Source organism: Bufo bufo, chromosome 2 (genome assembly GCF_905171765.1).
Source record: "Bufo bufo chromosome 2, aBufBuf1.1, whole genome shotgun sequence".
Lineage (NCBI taxonomy): Eukaryota > Metazoa > Chordata > Amphibia > Anura > Bufonidae > Bufo > Bufo bufo.
The window spans coordinates 21,007,964-21,029,729 of NC_053390.1; the positions used below are offsets into that span (position 1 = coordinate 21,007,964).

Sequence of the window (21,766 nt, forward strand, 5' to 3'; positions counted from 1 at the left end):
GATTGCCCACCTGAACTGGTATTTTGATCCGGCAACCTTCGGTCGCCGTGGTCATGGCAGATAAGGACACGGGGTTGCCAACTTCCTATTGTGAGGTCACCGGACCAGGGGTGTGCACTGAACTCTGGTTCTGTGGGTTCAACTGTTGTTCTTGAGGGGGTAACCGGCAATGTCTGCGTATGAGACCAGGTTTTTCCACAATTGTAACATCTGAAGTCACCCCTCCTGTGTCTGGTCTGTCCCTGTTGACCAGAACATGGTCTCTGTTGTCCTTGTACCATATTGATTTTTGAGGATTTGGTAGTGGACATGTCTAGTTCTAAACCCTTAGCAGCAGCAACTAACTGAGGTAGTGCCTTCACCCTCCATTCAGGCTTACATGCCTTCAGTTTTGTCTGGAGGGCAGGTCTCAGTCCCTCCATGAAAGCAGATGTCAATAACTTCTGTCCCATAGGTCCAGTGGTATCCCAACCCATGTCTGTCCACATTGTCCATAGTCTAGACTCAAATGCCATTACGTCTTCTTTAGTCTCCTATATTACGCATTTTAAACTACGGGCGCTGTCATCTTCCTTTGTCCTGGCCCATCTGCCAAAATATTCTATGCCCAATGCGTCAGCCTTTTCCCAGTCAGACCATGAGGACTGGTCAGGTTTTACCCTTTCAGCCAGTAACTGTTCTTTTAGAGGGTTATATGGTGATACTCCCATTTTTTAGGCCACTAAGTCATTTAAGTCAGCCCATGTTGCCCTATATGTGGCTTATAGCTGTTGTAACATACGGTGGGCAGACATAGGTCTTGTCAATGGGTCAGGAATTCTACCTAAAAGTCCCATCTGATCCTTAGGACTCCAAGGTAAATATGACAGTATGTATTGTTCATACTGACCTCTCACTGGTGGGGCTTGGGGAGCCTGATTGTCTGTCCCGTCTACTCGGTCTGAGGCCCCGTCAACTGGTGGTGGTGCTGGTAGTCGTGGAATAAAACGTGTTCTGATAGTCAGTGGGTACAGTCCATCCTGATTTCCACAAACACTGCATGTCCAGTATCCCAGGCCACCCGTGACCATCGGATAAGAGGGCGGTGGAGCACAGGGTACTGGACACTTTTTGTCTTTCAGTTCATCCACGTCATCCTTTTTCACATTGGTGTCATAATACATATTTCCTCCAAATGCTGCCCGACACCAACTTTCTCTGCTGCCCGACACCAACATTCCACACATTCCTGATCCTTCATCCAACCACTATGTGTTCTTTTGAATCTTTCCCAAACTTCAGAACCTAAATGACCATGTTTCATAGCCGTCCTCTGTAACACCTTCTCTGTCTTTTTCTTGTCTTGTTTTCCTTCTACATCTTCGACTATGTGTTTGGCTAATTTGTACCCCTCCGGTATACTCTGTGTATTGCCCATGTCTATGTGTTAAGAATTTCTCTACCAGACATCTGAAATATTTAGTTGAAATTTCAACAACCATCTATCTGCTTCCTTATAGCGACATCCTCACTAATCTCCTGTTAGTGTATCAACTATATTACAGATAGGAAATCTCTGAGAAAGTGTTAAGACAATATAGAGGACTCCACGGTTAACCATTTCCTCTACGGGCATTTTCTGTGATACGATACAAAATCCAACCAATACACATAACACCACCAATGACCAATCCATATGTTTCCCAAGACCAAAACCAATCAAATTCCATATCTCAGCATAAATAGGTTCTTACCATAATAGGCTTCACCGTCAGTAAGACTTCAATAGACCTGCTGCCTCGGACCCGGTTGAAGATACGGGAAACACAGATATATTGTGTAAGAATAAAGTTCTTACCTTACAGCGCTGTATATTTTATCTGTGAGTCCAGTTCTCCTCCCGTCGTGGCCGGAATTGCAGGGTCAAGAGTCCACTGGTCAAGCCCCATGTTAGGCGCCAAAGAATTGTCAGGGCAAAGACCCCTACTCTGATTTATGCCGAGTTTCAAATTATTATGGCAAATAGGTAGAGTACTCAGAGGAATTAAATAATACAATCATCAAGGCTGTATTCAAACAAGTCTCTGTTTATTTTATTTTTATGGAAGGCAAATACTCATCATTAGGGCCAGTTTCGGTTATACACCCCCACACTTATCACAAAACATCTAGACATATATAAAAATGCTTATGAAACAGAAGATGTAAGTGTCAGTTAACCGCAGAGACATACCTTTCAGAATACAGGAAGTAGATATATGTCACACCAAGCAGTTTACTTTTCTCAAGAATAGCAAAAGTGGGGGCTAAGTTACTCCTTCCAGCATCTGCAGAAATTAACATGCAAAAAGTCACTGATCTATTAATTTCAAAAAAGGTCGTACAATGTAAAATGGCCGCTGCAGACACAAAGATGGAGTCACATCCCTCACAGTCCCCACTGACTTTTTTCTTCCCACACAAACACACTGCCCCCACAGAGCCTGGACTCCCCACGTGTCACCGCACTCGTGACTCCTGATCTCCTCGTCTGATCTTAATTGCTCCCACACAATACTCCCCGCTGACCCCATATGCCCCGAGACCAGGTACTGCACCCCCAGGTCACCCCATCTAGCTACACGGCTCCCCCAAGTCCTACTGTCTGATCAGGTGTCCTACAAAACACACAATCCTCACCATGTGCCCCTTCTCTCACACAGACCTGACATAAGATATACACCATTGTCTGCACCCCACACCCACCGACCGCTGCTCAGGCCTCTCCGGCGAACTGTTCCCAAGGTACAGACAGTACTGCCCCCCCGAACAGGTCATCATCACTGCCCCCCAGCACACAGGTGGCCATCTCTGCCCGCCCCCCCCCAGCACACAGGTGGCCATCTCTGCCCGCCCCCCCCCAGCACACAGGTGGCCATCTCTGCCCGCCCCCCCCAGCACACAGGTGGCCATCTCTGCCCGCCCCCCCCAGCACACAGGTGGCCATCTCTGCCCGCCCCCCCCCAGCACACAGGTGGCCATCTCTGCCCGCCCCCCCCCAGCACACAGGTGGCCATCTCTGCCCGCCCCCCCCAGCACACAGGTGGCCATCTCTGCCCGCCCCCCCCAGCACACAGGTGGCCATCTCTGCCACCCCCCCCTCCAGCACACAGATCGCCATCTGTGCCCGCTACCCATAGCTCTCCCCAACATAAGTAGCAGCAAAGTCACATGACCACTGACATCACACCTTACTTCCAATGAAGACCCTCACCAAAGATCTGCACCTTCATATCCCCAGAATACACCACATCCCCCCCCCCCTCACAGATTTACACCCCATAAAGGTCCCCGGCCTCGGTTCTGCACCCTCATGTCCCCAGAATACACCCGGATCTGTACTATAAACCCCGTAATGGCACCAGGTTCCACTCCATTAACCCCACGGCCCCTGAGTGCTCCTCCACCTGCCCCTCATATATGAGCTCCATATGCCGCCCCTCATGAAGCTCTGTGTCCTCCAGGACTGCAGCACATCCCCCCTCACTGGGCTCCTTACACACAGCCCCTCCTCCTTCCACAAGCTGCTGCCGGTTTGTCATGTGACCATGAAGGAGCATGTGACCAGTGACGTCACAGACCTCCTTCTAACAACTCCACTCTAGCATCTACCGCAGCAGATACTGGGCAGGTCCTTCACCACCTGTTATACTCACAACTGCAGAGCCACGCCCCCTACACGGATCACATGATGGTGACATCACCCCAGGTCCTTCACCACTACTTCTCCTCACCACTGATTAGCCCCGCCCACTGCACTGATCACATGACGGTGACGTCACCCCAGGTCCTTCACAACCTCCTTTCCTGAGCTCCGCCCCCTGCACTGATCACATGACGATGACGTCACCCCAGGTCCTTCAGCTCTTGCAGTGCAGCAGATACTGGGCAGGTCCTGGTCGGTAGTCAGGGCTCTTGTTCTCTCTGGTATCAGCCATTCCTCCAGCCTGCAGGTAAGATGAGCTGTGAGGAGACAGTGTGGTGGAGAGCTCAGACATGTCACCTCTGGAGATTCTCCTCCATTACACACAAGGAATCCTTCTCCGTTCCTCAGCTTAGTATGATGGGGGGAGGAGTAGTGGGCATAGTGGGGGTTGTCATCATTCTCTGGCCCCTGACTGTCCTGGTGAGGGGCCCCTGCCACCAGGAGGAGAATGAATGGAGCGGGGCCCGGCCTGAGCTCAGCTCTCTCCAGTCTCTTCTCTAGGAGTTGTGGACACAGCTGAGCACCTGCATCTATCAGACATTTATCTCCTGTGGAGCCACCAGAAATCTCCATGTTGGGGGCCCTGGAATCCATGTGGTGGGGGCTCTGAGAAGCGGGGCCCCTCCAGGCTCAGGAAGTGCGGTTCTGGAGGTGACATCTGGTCTTGTCCCCTGGATGATTTCCTCTCCTCTTCTCATAAAGGCGCCTGCAGTACTAGAAGCCTCCAGCTCCTCCAGTTCTCTCCTCTTCTCCTGAATGACCACCAAGGATGGACAGGAAGGAGATCAGCAGAAGAATATTAGACCTCACCTTGGAGATTATCTCCCTGCTGAGCGGAGAGGTAAACTTTTCTAGATTTCTCTCCTCTGTATTGTATTCTGTAACAAGTCAGACATCGGGAAGGAGAATCCATCATAGGAAGTGATAGGAAGAGTCCAGGGTCCTGGAGAATGGCCTCCAGACCTTCCAAGTGACGGAGAACCTGAAGATCAGCCCCCAGTATGGTGAGTGATGTGTCATGTGACCAGTGACCAATAGTCATGTTGTAGGACCCATGAGAAGGTAAGTAGGCACGGTGTACCAGGAGGAGAGGGCCGGAGGAGAGCACATGGCCCCTGAAGGGTTTATTCCCTAAGTGTCTCTCCATCCACAGGAGTACACAATACTGAAGAAGACATCGGGGGACTGTGTGACTCCCATCATCCATCTCCAGGAGTCAGGAGGGTGGAGCAGGACCCCTCCCCCCATCATAGAGCCTCCCCCTCACCCCCTGATACATGAGCAGAAGATCCTAGAGCTCACCCACAAGATGATGGAGCTGCTGACTGGAGAGGTGACACTGCTGGGAATGCTGGGAAATTCTCCAGTAACAGCACTGGAGGGGTCTGGGTGATGACGGTGTCATTGTGTTGTCAGGTTCCTATAAGGTGTCAGGACGTCACTGTCTATTTCTCCATGGAGGAGTGGGAGTATATAGAAGGACACAAGGATCTGTACAAGGAGGCCATGATGGAGGAGCACCAGCCTCTTATATCACAAGGTAAGAGCCGTCATGTGCAGTGTATACACGTGTGTGCAGTGACATGTAATGGAGGAACACCAGCCTCTTATATCACAGGGTAAGAGCCGTCATGTGCAGTGTATACAGTCGTGGCCAAAAGTTTTGAGAATGACACAAATATTAGTTTTCACAAAGTTTGCTGCTAAACTGCTTTTAGATATTTGTTTCAGTTGTTTCTGTGATGTAGTGAAATATAATTACACGCACTTCATACGTTTCAAAGGCTTTTATTGACAATTACATGACATTTATGCAAAGAGTCAGTATTTGCAGTGTTGGCCCTTCTTTTTCAGGACCTCTGCAATCCGACTGGGCATGCTCTCAATCAACTTCTGGGCCAATTCCTGACTGATAGCAACCCATTCTTTCATAATCACTTCTTGGAGTTTGTCAGAATTAGTGGGTTTTTGTTTGTCCACCCGCCTCTTGAGGATTGACCACAAGTTCTCAATGGGATTAAGATCTTGGGAGTTTCCAGGCCATGGACCCAAAATGTCAACGTATTGGTCCCCGAGCCACTTAGTTATCACTTTTGCATTATGGCACGGTGCTCCATCGTGCTGGAAAATGCATTGTTCTTCACCAAACTGTTGTTGGATTGTTGGAAGAAGTTGCTGTTGGAGGGTGTTTTGGTACCATTCTTTATTCATGGCTGTGTTTTTGGGCAAAATTGTGAGTGAGCCCACTCCCTTGGATGAGAAGCAACCCCATACATGAATGGTCTCAGGATGCTTTACTGTTGGCATGACACAGGACTGATGGTAGCGCTCACCTTTTCTTCTCCGGACAAGCCTTTTTCCAGATGTCCCAAACAATCGGAAAGAGGCTTCATCGGAGAATATGACTTTGCCCCAGTCCTCAGCAGTCCATTCACCAAACTTTCTGCAGAAGATCAATCTGTCCCTGATGTTTTTTTGGAGAGAAGTGGCTTCTTTGCTGCCCTTCTTGACACCAGGCCATCTTCCAAAAGTCTTCGCCTCACTGTGCGTGCAGATGCGCTCACACCTGCCTGCTGCCATTCCTGAGCAAGCTCTGCACTGGTGGCACTCCGATCCCGCAGCTGAATCCTCTTTAGGAGACGATCCTGGCGCTTGCTGGACTTTCTTGGACGCCCTGAAGCCTTCTTAACAAGAATTGAACCTCTTTCCTTGATGTTCTTGATGATCCTATAAATTGTTGATTGAGGTGCAATCTTAGTAGCCACAATATCCTTGCCTGTGAAGCCATTTTTATGCAACGCAATGATGGCTGCACGCGTTTCTTTGCAGGTCACCATGGTTAACAATGGAAGAACAATGATTTCAAGCATCACCCTCCTTTTAACATGTCAAGTCTGCCATTTTAACCCAATCAGCCTGACATAATGATCTCCAGCCTTGTGCTCGTCAACATTCTCACCTGAGTTAACAAGACGATTACTGAAATGATCTCAGCAGGTCCTTTAATGACAGCAATGAAATGCAGTGGAAAGGTTTTTTTGGGATTAAGTTAATTTTCATGGCAAAGAAGGACTATGCAATTCATCTGATCACTCTTCATAACATTCTGGAGTATATGCAAATTGCTATTATAAAAACTTAAGCAGCAACTTTTCCAATTTCCAATATTTATGTAATTCTTAAAACTTTTGGCCACGACTGTAGATGGAACTCAGCTTCACATGCTAGCTCATCTCCTGGAACAAAAGCCAGCTGTTTTACTATCTGCTTCTGACCTAAATTTTCAGGTAGATCTTAGTGCTCGGCATTTCTTTAAACTCCCTTTATGACAGAACGCCAAAGAGAACAGCAAAACACAATACAATTGCTGGGGCTTATAAAAGCTAAACCATAAATTACATGTAAATGGTTCCATTGCAAGAAAGAAAAAATTGGTCGTTAAATGACAACTAGCCTAGTCATTAAGGGGTTAAAGCTGTTTGGTTGTTGTGTTTTTTCCTTCCTTTCGGTGCACTCCTGTCCTCCGCTCCATGATGATCAGGAAGCTCTGATGTCACATGTGATTTTTGTACAGACACAGACGTCTCAGTGATGGTCACCTGCACTCACAGGACACGTCATTAGCTCCACCTTCTTAATTCTTGATAGGACCCTCGTTCCCCTTAGAACAGTTGTGGCTAACCTCCGGTACTCCAGCTGTGGTGAAACTACAACTCCCAGCATGCTCCATTATTTTCTATGGAGCTCTGAGAACAGCCAAGCAAGTGTGCATCTTGGGACTTGTAGTTTTACCACAGCCGGTGTGCCGGAGGTTCGCCATCACAGCCTTGGGCTACTTTCACACTCCTTTTTAGGCGGATCCGTCATGGATCTTCAAAAACTGATTCGTTACCATAATACAACCGCATGCATCCGTCATGAACGAATCCGTTTGTATTATCTGTAACATAGCCAAGACGGATCCGTCATGAACTCCATTGAAAGTCAATGGGAGACGGATCCGTTTTCTATTGGGCCAAATTGTGTCAGAGAAAACGGATCCGTCCTGGCACACAATGCAAGTCAATGGGGACGGATCCGTTTTATCTGGCACAATAGAAAACGGATCCGTCTCCAATTGACTTTCAATGGAGTTCATGACGGACCCGTCTTGGCTATGTTACTGATTGGCTCAGTTTCGTCAAGCGGAGAGAAAAAAGCTGCAGGCAACATTTTGGTGTCCGCCTCCAGAGCTGAATGGAGATTGATCGGAGGGCAAACTGATGCATTATGAGCGGATCCTTTTCTATTCAGAATGCATTAGGGCAAAACTGATCCGTTTTGGACCTCTGGTGAGAGCCCATGACGGATCTCAGAAACGGAAAGCCAAAATGCGAGTGTGAAAGTAGCCTTAGAACATCCTGAATTCTTAGTGTAATGGACCCAACAAGGTGCTGGAGACCTTTATTACAGGTTCTGATTGATGACCTCACTCTGTCTATTCCACTGCATCCTACAGATGTCTATAAACCTGAGATCTGGGGACTGTGCGGCCCTTAGGCGGCTATACAGACTTCAGAGTCTTAACCCTTTGAGGTCAAAGTGATTTTCCATTTTCGTTTCTCACTCAGTGCCTTCCCAGTGTACATCTGTTCCTTAAGGGCTGTTTCACACGAGCGGATCCCACGTGTGTCATCCGCAGCGTGAAAGACTACCTAGCCGCGTTGTGGACTGCAGAGACACGGAGTAGTAACATGACTGATGATGCTCCGTGCCTCTCTGTGATCTTTTTACTACAAAATCACGGTGACAACTTTATCTCATTGTGATTTTGTAGTAAAAAGGTCACAGAGAGGCACGGAGCATCATCAATCATGTTACTGCTCCGTGTCTCTGCAGTCTGCAGCGCTGCTTGGCTGTCTTTCACGCTGCGGATGACACGCGCGGGATCCACTCGTGTGAAACAGCCGACGAGCGTGTCCGGATTAGGTCCGGATGTATTGCGATTGCATTCAGTGAAAACTGCACGATTTCAGTTTTGCCTGCGATCGCGTTCAATTGTTCAGTTTTTATTGCGTTTTTTGATGCGTTTTTCATGCGCGTGATAAGAAACTGAATGTATACAAGCAACACTTGCTTGCGGATGCGATGCGATTTTCACGCAGCTCCAATCACTTCTATGGGGCCAGCGTTGCGTGAAAAACGCAGAATATAGAACATGCTACGATTTTCACACAACACTCAAGTGATGCGTGAAAACCAACGCACATGTACACAGCCTCATTGAAATGAATGGGTCCGGATTCCGTGCGGGTGCAATGCGTTCGCATCACGCATTGCACCCGCGCGGAATACTAACTCGTGTGAAAGGGGCCTAAGTGACGTGCTCCTCTCAGTGTACCTCCTCCCCCGCTGCTGCTGTCTCACACAAGCTTAGTCCAGGCTGCAGTAAAATAACAGCAGAAGGAATTAGAAGCTGTAATTACACACTGAACCTGCTGCTGGAGGAAGGAGATCTCTCATCATGTACTGACCAGTGTGAGTTTTCCAGCAGCAGGTAATAACTTAATCATTATCCAAGTCATGTCTCGAGACCAGTTTAAAAGGTCGGACACTGACTTATACGATAGCTACCTTACATCTGGTGGCATTAGAGGCAGAGCTGGTTTATACCATATATCCATTTACAGCCTAAGGCCTCATGCACACGACCATTGTGTGTTTTGCAGTCCGCAAATTGCGGATCCACAAAACACGGATGGCGTCGTGTGCGTTCCGAAATTTGCGGAACGGCACGGACAGCCATTGATATAACTGCCTATTCTTGTCCGCAAAACAGACAAGAATAGGAGAGGTTATATTTTTTTTTGGTGACCACGGAACGGATCAACGGATGCGGACCGCACACGGAGTGCTGTCTGCATCTTTTGCGGCCCCATTGAAGTGAATGGGTCCGCATCCAAGCCGCAAAAACTGCAGCTCGGATGCGGACCAAAACAACGGTCGTGTGCATGAGGCCTAATAGGAATGTTATAGGTTTGTCCTCGCCGTAGTTTGAAAAATAATCACAAATTCCAATTTTTATTTTCACAGAGAGTTCCAGTAAAAATATTAAGAGCAAAGCTATATTATCACTAAATTATAAAGAAGAAGATAAAGATCTCCTGCAGCTCTCCTCAGAAGAAAATCTTATTACACTTAATGTACACCCAGGATTTCACAGTACAGATCTATTATATAATCCCCCTCATCATGAGGAACCTTCTCCTGACAAATTACAGATTGTTACCACAAATACAGGTCAGAAAGGGGATAAAAGGTTTCAAGGTGGTAAAGAGTGTACAGATCAATCAAGACTTTCTACACACAGAATAATTCAGACAGCAGAGCAGGAATGTGGGAAATGCTTTACAAGTAAAACAGATCTTGCTAAACATAAGACAATTCACACAGGAGAGAAGCCATATTCATGTTCACGGTGTGGGAAATGTTTTATAGAAAAAATCTCTCTTATTAGACATGAAAGAATTCATACAGGAGAGAAGCCATATTCATGTTCAGAATGTGGGAAATGCTTTAGACAGAAATCGGATCTTGCTAAACATGAGAGAATTCACACAGGAGAGAAGCCATATTCATGTTCAGAATGTGGGAACTGTTTTACACAGAAATCAAGTCTTGTAAAACATGAGAGAAGTCACACAGGAGAGAAGCCATATTCATGTACAGAATGTGGGAAATGCTTTAGACAGAAATCGGATCTTGCTAAACATGAGAGAATTCACACAGGAGAGAAGCCATATTCATGTTCAGAATGTGGGAACTGTTTTACACAGAAATCAAGTCTTGTAACACATGAGAGAAGTCACACAGGAGAGAAGCCATATTCATGTTCAGAATGTGGGAAATGTTTTACAGAATATTCATATCTTGCTAAACATAGGATAATTCACACAGGAGCGAAGCCGTATTCATGTTCAGAATGTGGGAAATGTTTTACACAAAAATCAAATCTGGTTATGCATGAGAGAATTCATACAAAAGAGAAGCCATATTCATGTTCAGAATGTGGGAAATGTTTTACACATAAATCAAATCTGGTTATGCATGAGAGAATTCATACAAAAGAGAAGCCATATTCATGTTCAGAATGTGGGAAATGTTTTACACATAAATCATCTCTTGTTAGACATCAGATAATTCACACATAGATATGGGAAATGTGATAGGAGCAAAAAATTATTTTAAACAAATCTTATTCACAGACATTAAATTTTGGGCACCATGTGTCACATTACTGCAAGTCTCAGAACAGTCTCACAACTTGTCTGTAACTTATGTCTTGTAGGTATTTTAGAGCTGAGATTTGGCGGCAAAAAATATCTGCCAAACTGCAGAAGTCGTAGTTGACCATGATTTGCTGTCACGAATAATGGGGAGGGGAGGGACGCCAGAATAACAACAGAAGGGGAAACACAAAGAACTAGGCCTCAAGGCTAGGGAGAGGGGAACGGTCACCTCCTAGGAGTCAGGGCCAGATTTAGGGGTTTCCTATCAGCATGTATAGACCCTGAAGGTGGGAAAATACATACGCCAGAACCTAAACCCTAGGAGCCCTAAAGATACTGACAGGGAATGAGACAACTGGTTCCTTCCCAGGTGAATGAACCAGCATCTCCCTGAGGCCTAGTAACAACAAGCACAAGGGAACAACCAAATATAAAGAGCAGTACAACTTATCTTATAGAAAATGGATGAGCAGGAACACAGGAAAGGTCCACACACCAACTCTTCCAAATCCAAGCAGAAAATATCAACCGCATGGTAAGAAGTGTGAGATCAAACTAAATAGGGAATGCAGCAATGACCACAAGCTACACCTGACAAGAGGTGTGGTCGTTACCAAACAACAATACTGAGAATCGAGAGACTCAGTTAGCCTCACAAGCAGCAAGTCTCTCAGATCTTCTAACCTCTGACACTGGATGTTGTGACACTTGAATTGGGTTCTATCATGGGAAAGTCACATATGACCTGCGACCAAAAGTGTTGGATTTTATTCGACTGTCATGACGTATAGCATGCCGTGTTGTGAACCCATTGACAGTCATTATATGTAGTGTTCAGAGTGTGGGAAATGTTTTGCAGATAAATCCAGTCTTGTAACACATGAGAGAAGTCACACAGGAGAGAAGCCGTATCAATGTTCAGAATGACAGTCATTATATGTAGTGTCACAATTCAACATATTATTATTATTTATTATTAAAGCACCATTCATTCCATAGCGCTGTACATATGAGAAAAGGTATACATACATAATACAGACAATTGCACTAATCATAAACAAGACGAGTTACAAACTGGTACAGAAGGAGAGAGGGCCCTGCCCGTGAGGGCTTACAATCTACATGGTATGGGAGAAGGACACAGTAGGTGTGGGTGAAGTTGGTCATGGCGGTATGGAGGCAGCAGGGTCACTGGTTGTAGGCTTGTCTGAAGAGGTGGGTTTTCAGGTTTCTTTTGAAGGATTCCACTGTAGGTGAGAGTCTGATATGTTGTGGTAGCGAGTTCCAGAGTATGGGGGATGCACAGGAGAAATCTTGGAGGCGATTGTGGGAAGAGGAGAGAAGGAGGTCTTGTGAGGATCGGAGAGTGCGTGTAGGGGTGTATCGGGAAAGTAGCTCAGAGATGTAGGGTGTCGGGATTCGAACCCGTGACCAGCCACATCCCAGGCGGTAGCCCTGCTTACTAGGCTACCGTCCTCTCTGGACATTCCTCCCTGAAGCCTATTAGTTAACCTCAGTCTTGCCTAGCCTTGCTCATTACCCTTGATTCCCCACACCTGGTACTTCCCTATATAGTCCAGCCCCTTGCACTCCAGTTTGCTGATTATTGAGCTCCTGAGCCTTGATCAAGCTTCTCCTCATCTGTTGCTCCTGCTACTGCTGGAAGTCCACTGCTGACCAGGAATTGCCTACCGACTACTCTTCTGCCTTATCCCTACCTACTGAACTGCTACCACCGTTGCCATCCGGATTGTCTGACCACGCTTACTGCCGCCTGCCCTGACTCACCGCCTGCCTACCGACTACTCTTCTGCCTTATCCCTACCTACTGAACTGCTACCACCGTTGCCATCCGGATTGTCTGACCACGCTTACTACCTGCCTGCGGTCCTTGCCACTGGGCTCCACTCCTACCTCCAGCCAGCGGTCCTCTGACTCAGGTGAGCCTGTAGGACTGTTACAGAATAATCAGCCACACTATGGAGTCCGCAATGGCCACTCTGCGTAAGCAGGTCTCCGAACTTCAAGAATTTGGTACTACATATCAGGAGAAATTTGCCCAGCTCCAAGGCGTAGTCCAAAGCCAGCAAAGGGAGATTATTGAACTACAGAGGCAACACCTGGACGTCCGCGGCGCGGCCGCAGACACCCGCATGCCACTCCCATCAAGATTCGGCGGTGACAGACGCCAGTATCGGGGGTTTCTAAACCAATGCCGCATCTATTTTCAGATGTACCCGGCCCCCTTCACCACCGAGAAAAAGAAGGTGCTATTCATGGTCAATCTCCTGACGGAAGAAGCATTAGCATGGGCATCACCTTACGTGGAGACTAACAGTCAGCTCCTGGACGACCTAAACAACTTCATCACCGCCATGAGCCAAGTCTTCGACGACCCCAACCACTGTGCGACAGCTGAGGCGCGACTACATGGTCTGCGGCAAGGGAGACGCTCCGTCGCCGAATACACTGCCGAGTTTCGCCGTTGGGTCACGGACACCACCTGGAACCCAGCGGCACAGAGGAGCCAATTCCGGCGAGGCCTGTCAGAATTAATAAAGGACGAACTCACCAGAGTTGAGGCCCCGGACGATCTGGATGACTTCATTCAGTTATGCATCCGGATAGATCAAAGACTCTCCGAGAGGAAGAGAGAAAGACTCTGGTCCTCGGACCACAGACCCACTTACTCCTTCTCTTCCAACGCCCAGCGCGACCCCCAATCAGCAACTGAACCTATGCAGGTCGACGCTCTACGTAGGTCTCTATCTACAGCTGAGAAGGAGAGACGGCTGGCCGAAAACCTCTGCCTCTACTGTGGGGAGCCGGGTCATTTTGCCATCAAATGTCCTCATAAGATCCGAAAGACTATTGCCGTCACGGAACTAAAGGAGCAACCACAGACTCCAACCCCGTCAGCAGCCCCGGAAAATAACAATACGGCGGCTCCTGGATCCCATTTCATCATTCCCATCCTCATCGACATTGAGGGGCGACAACTCCCCTGTTCAGCGATGTTAGACTCCGGGGCGGGAGGCAACTTCATGGACTTAACCTTCGCCCGCGAAAAGAACATTCCACTGACAATCAAGGCAGCCCCCGTTGACCTGGAAACCGTCGACGGATCCCCACTCTCCTCGGGGCCGGCCACTCACGAGACCACCGAACTACAACTCCTCATAGAACCCGATCACCGCGAAAAGATCCACTTCTCGCTGATCGCTTCCCCGAAGTTCCCGGTGATCTTGGGCATCCCTTGGTTGGCCACCCATAACCCCTCGGTAGACTGGGAAACCCGCTGCATACGATTCCCGTCCGAGTTCTGCTCGCTAAATTGCTCCCACAGACCCATCCTTCCACCCGAAGACACCACCATCTCAAAGCTATCCGTCAAGGATCTGCTACCCCCTCAATACAGCGAGTTCCAGGATGTCTGCGACAAGAAAAACGCAGACAAGCTGCCACCACACCGACCCTACGACTGCCCTATAGAACTGTTGCCCGGGGCCGAAATACCCTTTGGCAGTATCTACTCCCTCTCAGAGCCTGAACTCAAGGCTCTGAAAGAGTACCTGGACGAGGACCTGAGGAAGGGGTTCATCCGGCCCTCCACCTCCCCCGCGGGAGCCCCCTTTTTCTTCGTAGAGAAAAAAGACTCCTCCCTGCGTCCCTGCATAGACTACAGAAAGCTTAATGACATAACCGTAAAAAACCGGTACCCGCTCCCACTGATTTCCGAACTCCTTGAGAGACTCCGGGAAGCGAAGATCTTCACCAAACTCGACCTTCGAGGGGCCTACAACCTCGTCCGAATCCGCCCTGGGGACGAATGGAAGACCGCCTTCCGGACACGTTATGGTCATTTCGAGTACCTGGTCATGCCTTTCGGACTCTGCAATGCTCCCGCCACCTTCCAGCACTTCATTAACGACGTCCTCAGGGACATGCTGGATCTGTTTGTAGTCGTTTACCTGGACGACATCTTGATCTTCTCTGAAGACCTCGAGCAGCACCGCGAACACGTCCGCAGGGTACTGCAGAGGCTCAGACAGAACTCTCTCTATATTAAGCTAGAGAAATGCGAGTTTGAGCGAACCACCACTCAGTTCCTCGGATACATCATCTCCCCAGCGGGCCTAAGTATGGACCCGGGGAAGGTCCAAGCTGTGATGAACTGGCCCGTTCCGAAAAACGAGAAGGAGATACAAAGATTCATTGGCTTCGCCAACTTCTATCGGAAGTTTATCCGGAACTTCTCCAAGGTCATAGCACCAATCACCCAACTCACCAAGAAGGCAGTCCCCTTCTCCTGGACACCCGAGGCCCAGGAGGCCTTCACCAAGTTGAAACTCCTCTTCACTTCTGCCCCAATCCTAATCCACCCGAACCCTGAGCTCCCATTTACAGTCGAAGTGGATGCATCAGACTCTGCGGTGGGGGCAGTTTTGTCACAACGGACAGGGGAGAGGATGCTATTACACCCGTGCGCATATTTCTCCCGCCAGATGTCCCCCTCCGAGAAGAACTATGACATCGGGAACAAAGAACTACTGGCGATCAAGGATGCCTTCTCCGAGTGGAGACACCTGCTGGAGGGAGCCACCAACCCCATAATCGTACTAACTGACCACAAGAACCTCGAGTTCATCCGCAGCGCTAAGAGACGCCTATTCTTTTCCCGCTTCAACTATCTCATCACCTATCGCCCTGGATCAAAAAACGGCAAGGCTGACGCCCTCTCCAGAATGTTTTCCGAGCCCTCACAGAGTAACAAGGGCCAAAATAACATCTTACCCGAGAGAAGGGTCGTAGGGGCCACCTACTCTAAAGAACTCATGGGCACAATCAAAGAAGGATATGAAAATGACCCCTTCCTCTCCCACCCCACAGGCAATGTCAGCCTTACGTTTAAGAACGGTCATTGGTTTCATCAGGACCTACAACTATATGTACCAGAAATCGCACGGCTCGAAGTGCTCAAACTCAACCATGACTCCAAGGTGGCCGGCCATTTTGGCACAAGAAAGACTCAGGAGCTTCTCTCCCGCTCCTTCTGGTGGCCAACATACAAGGAGGACATCAAGAGGTACATCTCCTCGTGCACGGTCTGTGCCCGCAATAAGACTCCTCGTTCCTCTCCAGTGGGTCTGTTACAACCCCTCCCGATTCCCTCCCGCCCCTGGGGCTCGATCTCCATGGACTTTGTGGTAGACCTTCCTCCTTCAAAAGGGATGAACGCCATCCTGGTCGTGGTCGACCGTCTCACCAAGATGGCCCATTTCATCCCCTACAAAGGCCTACCCACAGCCAAACAGACGGCCGATCTTATTCTCAGAGAGGTCTTCAGGCTGCATGGGATCCCGGACGACGTGGTCTCCGACCGAGGCGTACAATTTGCCTCAAAGTTCTGGAAGAACTTCTGCCTGGCGCTCGGGGTTAAAGTGAACCTGTCCTCTGCTTTCCACCCTCAGTCAAACGGGCAGACGGAGAGAACTAATCAGACCCTAGAGCAATACCTACGCTGTTTCAGCTCCCACCTGCAGGATGACTGGCTTGATCATCTCCCCACGGCCGAGTTCGCCTACAACAATGCTGAGCACAGCTCAACCAAGCACAGCCCCTTCTTTGCTAACACAGGCTCGCACCCGGTGTTCATTCCCCACCTACCCGTTGCCTCCACCCTCCCAGCAGTGGCCGAACGCCTAACAACCCTACCGGAGGCACAAGAGAACATTATAGACAACCTCCAGCTTGCCCAGAGGCGCTTTAAACAGGGAGCAGACAGACGTCGCAAACCCACCCCGGGCTTCCATGTGGGAGACAAGGTGTGGCTGTCCACCAGGAACCTCAGATTGAAGGTCCCCTCCAAAAAATTTGCCCAAAGATACATGGGTCCGTTCCGGATCACCGCACAAATCAACGAGGTCACGTTCCGGCTCGACCTCCCGGACTCCATTAGGGTGCACCCTGTCTTCCATTGCTCTCTCCTCAAGCCATACGTGGAGAACACCTTCACAGGCCGCCACTCGCCCCCTCCACCACCTGTGAGGGTACAGGGTGAAGAAGAATACGTTGTCGCAAAGATTCTCGACTCCAGGATCCACGGAGGAAGACTACAATACCTAATTGGGTGGGAGGGTTACCCTCCCGAGGATAACTCCTGGGAGCGAGAAGAAAATGTCCACGCCCCCAGACTGGTAAAAGAGTTCCACCAACAGCACCCCGGTAAGCCTGCCCCTGCGGTGCCCGGAGGTCACCTTGGAAGGGGGGGAGTACTGTCGGGATTCGAACCCGTGACCAGCCACATCCCAGGCAGTAGCCCTGCTTACTAGGCTACCATCCTCTCTGGACATTCCTCCCTGAAGTCTATTAGTTAACCTCAGTCTTGCCTAGCCTTGCTCATTACCCTTGATTCCCCACACCTGGTACTTCCCTATATAGTCCAGCCCCTTGCACTCCAGTTTGCTGATTATTGAGCTCCTGAGCCTTGATCAAGCTTCTCCTCATCTGTTGCTCCTGCTACTGCTGGAAGTCCACTGCTGACCAGGAATTGCCTACCGACTACTCTTCTGCCTTATCCCTACCTACTGAACTGCTACCACCGTTGCCATCCGGATTGTCTGACCACGCTTACTGCCGCCTGCCCTGACTCACCGCCTGCCTACCGACTACTCTTCTGCCTTATCCCTACCTACTGAACTGCTACCACCGTTGCCATCCGGATTGTCTGACCACGCTTACTACCTGCCTGCGGTCCTTGCCACTGGGCTCCACTCCTACCTCCAGCCAGCGGTCCTCTGACTCAGGTGAGCCTGTAGGACTGTTACATAGGGAGGGGACAGGTTATGGACGGCCTTGTATGTATTTGTTAGTACTTTGAAGTGAATTCGCTGGGCAATGGGGAGCCAGTGAAGGGATTGGCAGAGGGGAGAGGCAGAGGAGTAATAGGGTGAGAGGTGGATTAGTCGGGCAGCAGAGTTGAGGATAGATTGGAGGGGTGCGAGAGTGCTATATGGAAGACCACAGAGGAGAGTGTTGCAGTAGTCTAGGCGGGAGATGATGAGGGCATGTACAAGCATTTTCGCTGATTCAAAGTTAAGGAAAGCACGGATGCGGGAGATGTTTTTGAGTTGGAGGCGGCAGGTGGTGGAAAGTGCGTGGATGTGCGGTCTGAAGGAGAGGGCAGAATCCAAGGTCACTCCAAGGCAGCGGACTTGGTTGACCGGGGAGAGTGTGCAGCCATTGATCGTGATAGATAGGTCTGTTAAGGGGGTTGAGCAAGATGGGGGAAAGAGGATGAATTCTGTTTTATCCATGTTAAGTTTTAGAAAGCGAGAGGAGAAGAAGGATGATATAGAAGATAGACATTGTGGGATTCTGGATAGTAAGGTGGTGATGTCTGGACCAGAGAGGTAGATTTGTGTGTCGTCAGCGTAGGAGTGATACTGAAAGCCATGGGACTCTATGAGCTGTCCCAGGCCAAAAGTGTAGATAGAGAAGAGCAGGGGTCCTAGGACAGAGCCTTGCGGGACACCAACAGAGAGGGAATGAGACGAGAAGGTGGTGGGAGATGCTAAACGTCTGGTCTGTGAGGTATGATGTGATCCAGGAGAGGGCCAGGTCAGTGATGCCAAGAGATGAGAGAGTTTGCAACAGAAGGGAGTGGTCAACAGTGTTGAAGGCAGAGGACAGGTCAAGGAGAAGGAGGACAGAGTATTGTTTCTTGGTTTTGGCTGTCAGTAGGTCATTGGTGAGTTTGGTGAGGGCAGTCTCAGTCGAATGGCTGGGTCGGAAGCCAGATTGTAGGCGGTCAAAGAGGGAGCAGGAGGAAAGGTGAGAGGACAGTTCAGAATGGACATGTTGTTCAAGTAGCTTTGAGGCATACGGAAGCAGTGATATGGGGCGATAACTGGACAAAGAAGATGGGTCAAGTGAAGGCTTTTTGAGGATGGGTGTAATGGTAGCATGTTTAAAAGCAGAGGGGAAGACACCAGAGGTTAGTGATAGGTTGAAGAGATGAGATAGGGCTGGGATAAATACTGTGGTGATGTTAGGGATGAGGTGGGATGGGATTGGGTCAAGTGCACAGGTGGTGAGATGTGATCTGGAGAATAGAGTGGAGAGTTTTTCTTCTGTAATGGTGGAGAAGCGGGTTTTGGGAGAAGAGGACCGAGCAGTTGTGTAGAGGGTCTGTGGGGATTGTGTAGTGAAGCTTTCTCTGATGTTGACTATCTTTTGTTTTAAATATTTGGCAAAGTCCTAAGCTGAGAAGAGAGGAGAGGGTGGGGGCGCTGGGGGGGTGGAGAAGGGAGTTAAAAGTGCTAAAAAGTTGTTTAGGGCTTTGGGCCAGGGAAGATATGAGAGATGAGAAGTAGGCCTGTTTTGCATCAGCGAGTGAGGATTTGAATATGAGGAGGGATTGCTTGTATGCGGTGAAATGATCTTTTGAATGGGATTTCTTCCATCGCCGCTCAGCAGCCCTGGAAGCTTGTCTACGTTTTTTGGTCAGGTTGGTGTGCCAGGGTTGTCTGTTAATTTTTCTGGTTTTGTTGTGTGTGAGGGGGGCAACAGTGTCCAGAGCTGTACTTATTGTGGTGTTATATAGGGTGGTAGCAGCATCTGGGTCTTGGAGGGAACAGATGGTAGAGAGTGGGAGAAGAGAGTCAGAAAGCAAGCGAAAGTCTAGATGTTTAAGGTTCCTGTGGGGGTGTGCTAGTGTGTGGACCGGGGGAGCAGCAGAAGAGACCAATGAAGAGAAGGTGAGTAGGTTGTGGTCGGATAAGGGGAGAGGCGAATTAGAAAGGTTAGATAGGGAGCAGAGGCGGGTAAAGATAAGATCCAAAGTGTGACCATCCCTGTGGGTGGGAACTGAAGACCACTGTGATAGGTCGAAGGAGGAAGAGAGCGATAGGAGTTTAGAGGCGGCTGAGTGGCAGGTGTCAATAGGGATGTTGAAGTCACCCATGATGATAGTGGGGATGTCGGCAGAAAGAAAGTGTAGTAGCCAGGTGTTAAAGTGGTCAAGAAAGATGGTGGCTGGGCCTGGGGGGCGGTAAATGACGGCTACTTGGAGGTTGGAGGGAGAGTAGATGCAAACAGAGTGTACTTCAAATGAGGTGAGCGTAATGGAGGGTGGCAGTGGAGTTGGGCTGTAGGAGCAGGTGTCTGATAGGAGAAAACCAACTCCTCCACCATGTTTGCAGCCGGGGCGGGGGGTGTGAGTGAATTGAAATCCACTATATGAGAGTGCAGCAGGGGAGGAGGTGTCAGAGGATGTCAGCCATGTTTCTGTGAGACCCAGAAAGGAAAGGTTTTGAGAGATGAAAAGTTCATGAATGTACGACAGTTTGTTACAGACAGAGCGTGCGTTCCATAATGCTCCTGCAAGCGGAACCAAAGGAGCAGGGGTCACAGGAATGGTTATTAGGTTTAAGGAGTTGCAGAAATTTGTAGGAGATTTGTATTGGGATGTAGAGGTGATAGTGGGGATTTGCTGAGGGGGGCCTGGATTTGGAGAGATATCACCAGCTGTAAGGAGAAGCAGAGAAAGTGTTAATAGGTGAGAACAGGAGGTATCTGTGTGTGTTTGGGAAGGAAGTGTTTTATGTTGCCAAGCAGGTTTGTGCAAGCGGTCAGATGAGAAGGTAAGATGGAGGGAGAGATGAATAGTTCCTTGCTGGGTGAATGAACGTGGGGGTATTTCAGGAGGTTGTTGACAAGTGGTTACAGTAAGATGAAAAATTGAAACATTGTTTGCATTAACTATGTCTGTAATTACCTGTGGTCCTTTTCTGGTCCAATTCTGGTATAATTCAGTCTGTGCAGTTAAGAGTTACATTTGGAAAGACCAAGGTCTCAAAAGACCTAGGACCTTAGACTTATACCACTCAGTGTTCAATCAGGTGTGACCAAGAGGGGAGGGGGTACATTTGGCCTAATCAAGGAGGACCAGATACAGGGGTGAAATAGTCAATGTAAACACATACTCAATAAATCCAGCAGGGAAAGAGACCTTAATAGTTCAGACAAGACCTACCAGGATTTAGAAGGAGAGATTAGAGGGATGGACAATATCATCTGATGTCACCGTGCATCTCCAGCTTAAAAGCCAATAATAAACTTTTCTATTTGCTCCACGACAGCGTCACCCTTGTCACTGACAGACGTTGTCTTTCTAGGCTCATATTATACTTTCTCCTAGCGCTGTGACCTTCATTGCTCCTACAGACTAACCCTCCTGTGCGGAGACAGTGATATTGGTGGCATGATGACTACATCACTGATTTATCTGACCATGTGATCTGTGATAATTAACCCCATATGTACATTCCTGCAGTTTAATGGTAAACCTATCTAGATACTGTTGCTGAGTGATATAGCAGTGGTGGAAATCGCTTGTGATGTCACAATTAACCCCTGAATAATGCCAACATGACTTCAGTGACCAAGTGATGCTCATATATGTGTTTCATATGTATCCTCCCTCCATCTTTATTACCTGCAGAACATGAATGGAGTCAGATGCTGAATTCTGTAGGTACTGTATCCAGCTCACTTATACTGCCTCAGATGGATCTGGCTAGATTGGAGGCTTGGGCAGAGAAGTGGAAAATGAGGTTTACCACATTGTCCAGCAAATTCAGTTTATAATACTAACCACTACATATAAGGCCGTGAACAATCGGTCCCCTCCTTACATCTCTCACCTGCTTTGCTAATACATCTCCACATGTGAAGACAAAATGAATAGGGGTACTCCCCCCTTACCAGCTCC

At 48.7% G+C, this 21,766-nt stretch overlaps 1 protein-coding gene across 1 annotated transcript in view; it reads left to right on the forward strand.

Moving 5' to 3' along the window:
* LOC120990650 (oocyte zinc finger protein XlCOF7.1-like) overlaps positions 1-10,914 on the forward strand; it is a 58,302-nt gene extending 47,388 nt beyond the window's left edge. The window contains exon 3 of the mRNA XM_040419565.1: positions 10,239-10,914. Within this exon, the coding sequence (XP_040275499.1) occupies positions 10,239-10,914 (676 nt within the window). The remainder of the gene's footprint in view (positions 1-10,238) is intronic.
* Positions 10,915-21,766: the final 10,852 nt, after the last annotated feature.